Source organism: Dipodomys ordii, unplaced genomic scaffold (assembly GCF_000151885.1).
Source record: "Dipodomys ordii isolate 6190 unplaced genomic scaffold, Dord_2.0 Scaffold209, whole genome shotgun sequence".
Lineage (NCBI taxonomy): Eukaryota > Metazoa > Chordata > Mammalia > Rodentia > Heteromyidae > Dipodomys > Dipodomys ordii.
The window spans coordinates 861,972-867,350 of record NW_012267425.1 but is presented as its reverse complement, the minus strand read 5'-3'; the positions used below and the strand labels follow the sequence as shown (position 1 = coordinate 867,350).

The following is a 5,379-nucleotide window of genomic DNA, read 5'->3' as shown; positions in this document are numbered from 1 at the left end:
CCTGCTCCGCGCCCCGGCCCCAGTCGCTGCCTCTGGGACCGCCCTTGCGGGGCGGGGGCGGGGGCATCGCCGGACTGCGCGCCGCGCTCAGCAGCGGCAGGGGAACGTGGCTTCTCCTGGCTGCCCGCACAGGGCAGGGGGCATGTGGGGCGATGCTTGATTCATCGGGGAGCCTGCAGTCGGGAGAATAAAAGCCAGGACGCTGCCTGGGACCGGCTTCGGCCTGGCCCGCCCTGCCAGCGCGGGTAGGGCACGCCAGTGCCGAGCCCCCCGCCCCCCAGGCCCCGATTGTCTCGCATTCACAGCAATCGCTCAGCCTGCCACACTCGTCCCACAGCCTGATGCCTTTCCGCTCCCTTCTTTCTCGTCTGCCTGGAAAAACAAAACACGAAAAGGGAGCAGAAACCAAACCAAACTACTGGGTTTCCACCCGGTGGGGAGGGATGCGTGGGGAAGGGACAGATGAGCCATGACTCGTGCAGGGATGGGGAGGCAGCCAGCCAGCACTTGTCCACCACGTGCGTGGGTTTCATCTCCAGCACCTGACAGGGGCGACACAAAAAGCGTGTGGAGGGGTCAACGTGCCACTTCAGCCCATCACCCATCCGGCCCACAGCTGCCCACACTTCCCACGCATGCTCTTCCCCCAATCGCGAGGCCCCAAGGGTCAAAGACTGAAAGGGACCCGGGCTTGCTTTTCTGTTTTATTGAAATATACTTTCTGGGCAGTGCACACACCTAAACTTAGCATAGCCTCTTTGGCACTGGAAGCTGGAGAATAAAAAAAATAACAGTAAAAAAACCCAATAAGCCTGAATTTGTTTGAATGCATAGTGCATGAGAACGAAAGGCCTTTGGTATACAGGAATTGCAGCGGCAGTGGTGACCCGAGAGGCCAAGGTGAAGGAAGCTTGACCCAGGGGTTTCATGAGACCCCGAACAGGCTTCTGTAGATGAAGTGGCCGACGACCAAAGCCAGCATCTCGGAGGTCCCAGTTAGTGCCACAACGAATGGGGCCTGGGAGGCATAGTCTGCTTGAAGGCTGCGGAGAGACAGCTGCAGCATGGCCAAGGCTAACAAGCTGTTCTGCACCCCCACCTCGATGCTCACAGTCCGTCTCTGGGCCACTGGCAGCTTCAGGCACGTGGCTAGGCAGTAGCCCACCAACAGGCCAACGAGGGGCACCGTGAAGCCTACCAGTACAATGGGTAGCCGGACACCTGCCAGGATGAAGACCCCCATGCGGTAGGCCAAGATGAGGCCGCCTAGGATGAGCACAAAGCTGAAGGGCTTGATGACCAGTACCAGCAGCTGCGAGAACCTGGGGAGCTTGAACTTGATGACCACACCTGCTGCTATGGGGATGGAGATGAACAGCAGGGTTCCCAGGATCTTGGAGATGGGCACGTGCAGTGTTTCGTGGACGCTGAGCAGGTGGCTGTAGATGATGGAGGATAATGGCAGGAAGCCAGTGGCCGCTACTGTTGAGATGAAAGTCATAGAGATGGCCAGCGTCACATCTCCTCCAAGAAGCAGGCTGAAGAGGTAGCTTCCTCCACCACCAGGCGACGAGCAGGTAATGATGAGGCCGAGAGCCAAGGCCTTGGGCAGCATGAAGACTTTGGCCATCAGGAAAGCATAAAAAGGCATGACCAGAAATTGGCCCAAAAGGCCCAGAAGCATGGGCTGCGGGCTATGCAGGAGACCCTTCAGAACCTCAAGTTCCACTTTGCATCCAAATGAACACTTGTTGACAAAGATAAGAGGCAGAAGCAGGTAGAGTATTGGATTCTCTGAGAAGTGGGCCAAGTTGGTGCTGAGGGTGGCATGGGTGTCTTCAGCGGGTGAGACTCTGATGCAGAAATCTCTCCGCTCCTCCACCAGCATAGGTGCGGCCTTGTGGAAGTCCAGAAGCTGGATGTGGAGTGGGGCTAGCCCAGCTAGGCCTGAGTGGATACTCACCACGAAGCCACCTCCTCTGCCCCATGTTATGGCACTTACGTTCTTGATGGACAGCACTTCTGGGTCGAGAGATGTTACTCTCAGTGTGGGTTTGAGCCCTGTCCTATTGGCCTGTGCTGGGTACTGGCTTGAGATCACAATAATACCCTCACTCTTCTCAGGAAAGTCAAACTCCATCACAGAACCATCCCCAATGCTCAAGTAGTGGCCCTTCACCAGTGATCCAGTGGGGCCTAGGGCGGTGCCAAGGCTGGCCATGGCCATGGATTTGGCCCCCCATGGCTGGCTGATGAGCAGCAAGGCAGCTGTGAACATGACTAGGGGCCCACACCACCACTGGCAGCTGCCTCTGCCCCTCCTCAACACCATGGCTCTTCCTGAAGAAAACTGTGCTCGGGACCTCTTCACCTCTTGGGCTTAGTTAGAAGGGAACCCCTGCTGGTGCTGTTGGGTTATCCTGAGAATGGTCCATCGACAAGTCCTGGTCTTGTGCTGCCTTCCTTGATGGCAGGTTTCTCCCTGAAAACAGAAGGGGCATAGACAGGTAGCTGGTGCCCAGGTGTGAGTTCAGGAGCTTGGATATCTGGAAGCCCACTGCTGGCTCAGCAGAGCCTCACCAAAGCTCAGGAGTGGAAATGCAACCTCAGCGCTGGTCCCTTCCCAGCACAAGTGCCTCAGGCATCTCACCCCCCACCCACCGGAACCACCCACATCCTGCCGATTCCTACTCCTTTCCCTGCACTTGCCCCACAGTGGCTTGTTGAGATGTTCTGATACCAGGGACTCAGGAGATCCACCTCTAGTTTTGTCACCACTACCCTGTTTCCCCCTGGCTGGTGCCAGATCCAGAAGGTCATAAGAGTACAGACTGGGGAATCTATGTCATTTGTCAGGCATAAAGTGGTGGCAGAGTGGCAAGGGCAGTAGGTGAGCATAGCTCTAGGGAATAATGTCTGCCATGGACACACGGTAGGGAACACTACTTCTGTGTCTATATGGCCCACCCTGCCGTGAGAAGACACGGGTAGGGCAGGGGCTATGAAGAAGCAGGTCCCTTTCTCCCTAGGGATGTTGCCTATGGGGCAGCACAACGGGGGTCAGACGTCCACAGGGGGATTTCTCCTTGTCAGCTCCCACTTCTGTGGCAGTCTTGGAATCTGAGCTCCTAGAGCTGCTGCATCACATCTAAGGGGCTGTGCTCAGCATCCAGAGCCTTCCTGGAAATGTGCTCCTGTTAGGGTCCTGAACTCCCTGTGGAACTTGCGTGTTTAGGGGGTGGGGTGCTTGTGGCGAAAGGAGGAGGGTATGTCTCTTTCTACTTTCCAACTGGGCAACCACCACCCATCATGTCCTCTGGTAGAAGCGGGGCAAGCAGGGCAAGGGCACAGTTTTTCATCACTGCTGTCTGTTGCTTCCAGCCCTGCAGTGTTGCAGAGACCCTGCCTCTCTGGATCCAAATCCCTGTTTGTCCTGACTCCTTCATCTGAGACTGGGGAGAGGGAAAATTGGGAACGGAGGGCAGATTCATGAAAACACTCCTCTCTGTGAAAGCCTCCCATTCCCACCACAGCATGACAGGATAGCATGGTCCTTGACAGCTGAGGGTCTTGGTGCAGTCTTTGATTTTCACTGGATGGGGGGGGGTGGGCAGGAAAGCCAGAGTGGAGTAGAAGTCAAGTGGAGAGGAGCAGCAGGGTGGTGGTAAGGAGTTTAGGGAGAGGCTAACAGCCATCCACCCCACGCCCTATTCCTCCTGCAGCCTGGAAGCCTGGGGTCACTAGGGGAGGAGTTTGCTACTAATCTGACACGGATTCTGCTTGAGGGGCTGAAAGACTTTGAGCAGATGCAGTCCCAGGACAGGGAAGGCAAACTGGGCTTGATGGATGCGTTTTCTACAGAAGTGCAGTTTTCGGGGAGGAGGGTAACTGACAGTGTTAACTGGGACTCCTCTTGGGAGTGTGGAAGTTGTGGGGTGGGGCATTAGCAGAGCCCGAGCACAAAGTGGGGTGGGACTTAAAGAAGGTCGCTCAACCTGACCGAATGATCTCGGTCAAGGGAGCTCTCACGTCATTCCAGGGCCAGCCAGGCCTAAAGAACACACTTCGGCCCTTCCCAGCTGGGTCTGGCCAAGCCGGGATGTCCAAATGAACGACCGTGGAGGGGGGACGGGGCCAGAAGCCACCCCCCCGCCCGCCCCTTCCCGGCCGAAGGCTCTCACCTGCCTCCGCTGCCGCGGAGCTCGGCACCGGCGCCGGCCGAGCCGGCACAAGCCCGCGAGGCGGCCCTCTCGGGCTCCGCCCCGCCCTAAAGTCCCTCCCTGCCCCAAACTCCGCCTCACTCCGCCTCTCTCCGCCCCACAGAAACTCCGCCTTCGCGTCCAGATCCCGCCCTCAAACAGCGGCCCTCTGAACGCTGGCCGTTGAGACGGGTTTCTGGCGGATGTGACGTAACGCGTCTCAAGGTAACCAGCCGCCTCCCGACCGCCAGCTTCCTGTCTCACTGCTGATTGGCTCCGGGCACAAAGAATTCAACATTCTGTAATGACGGCCTGGGCAAGTCATTCTGTCACCAGCAAGGTCCGGAGGGCTTGCTGAAAGGGAAAGGAAACATGGCAGAAAGATGGGATAATGAGAAAGTTTAGAAAGGATGTCACAAGACAGAAGCCAGGTGCCGGTGGCTCTCACAACTGTAATCCTAGCTACTCAGGAGGCTGAGATCTGAGAACTGTGGTTCAAAGCCAGCCCAGAAATGAAAGTCCATGAGACTCTTAGCTCCAATGAACCACCAGAAAACCGGAAGTAGCACTGTGGCTCAAGCGCTAGAGTGTCAGTCTTGAGCTGAGGGTCAGCTCCCAGGCCCACAGTTCAATTCAAGCCCCATGACCAAACAAACAAACAAACAAAAAAGACATTAGACAAGTGCAGAGCCGGGCGCCGATAGCTGACTTCTGACACCTGTGAGAATGATGTTCAACGCCAACCCAAGCAGAAAAGTCTGCGAGACTCCATCCAATAAACTAGCAAAATGCTAGACTGGTGGTAGGCTGAAGATATGGCTCCAAGTGACAGAGCACCAATCCTCAGCAAGCAAGCTGAGAACTCGAGGCCCTTGAATTCCAATATCAGCCCCTCCCCCCCCAAAAAAATGCCCACTAACCTCCTGAGGCTGGGGCAGATAGCATATTGCTTGAGAGCCTGGGTAAATAAACTCTTAGTCATGGCTGCTATGATAGACAGGAGTGATCCCAAAAGTCATGGTTGGGGATGGTTAAAAAACAAAGCCCGGCTGGGAAGGTGGCTCAGTGGTAGAGCGCTTGCCTTGCATGCATGAGGCCCTGGGTTCGATTCCTCAGCACCACATAAGCAAGAAACGCTGGAAGTCGCACTGTGGCTCAAGTGGTAGAGTGCTAGCCTTGA

General features: G+C 56.4%; 1 protein-coding gene across 1 annotated transcript; it reads right to left on the bottom strand.

Moving 5' to 3' along the window:
• Nucleotides 1-774: 774 nt before the first annotated feature.
• Slc10a3 (solute carrier family 10, member 3) lies at nt 775-4,254 on the bottom strand. The gene is made up of 2 exons (XM_013035338.1): nt 4,182-4,254; nt 775-2,482 (listed from the first exon to the last, which is right to left on the bottom strand). The coding sequence occupies exon 2, from the start codon at nt 2,330-2,332 to the stop codon at nt 926-928; it is 1,407 nt and encodes a 468-aa protein (XP_012890792.1). The 5' UTR covers nt 2,333-2,482; nt 4,182-4,254; the 3' UTR covers nt 775-925.
• Nucleotides 4,255-5,379: the final 1,125 nt, after the last annotated feature.

Coding starts and splice junctions, on each gene's coding strand:
- Slc10a3 (XM_013035338.1), bottom strand. CDS start 2,332: ATGGTGTTGAGGAGGGGCAGAGGCAGCTGCCAGTGGTGGTGTGGGCCC.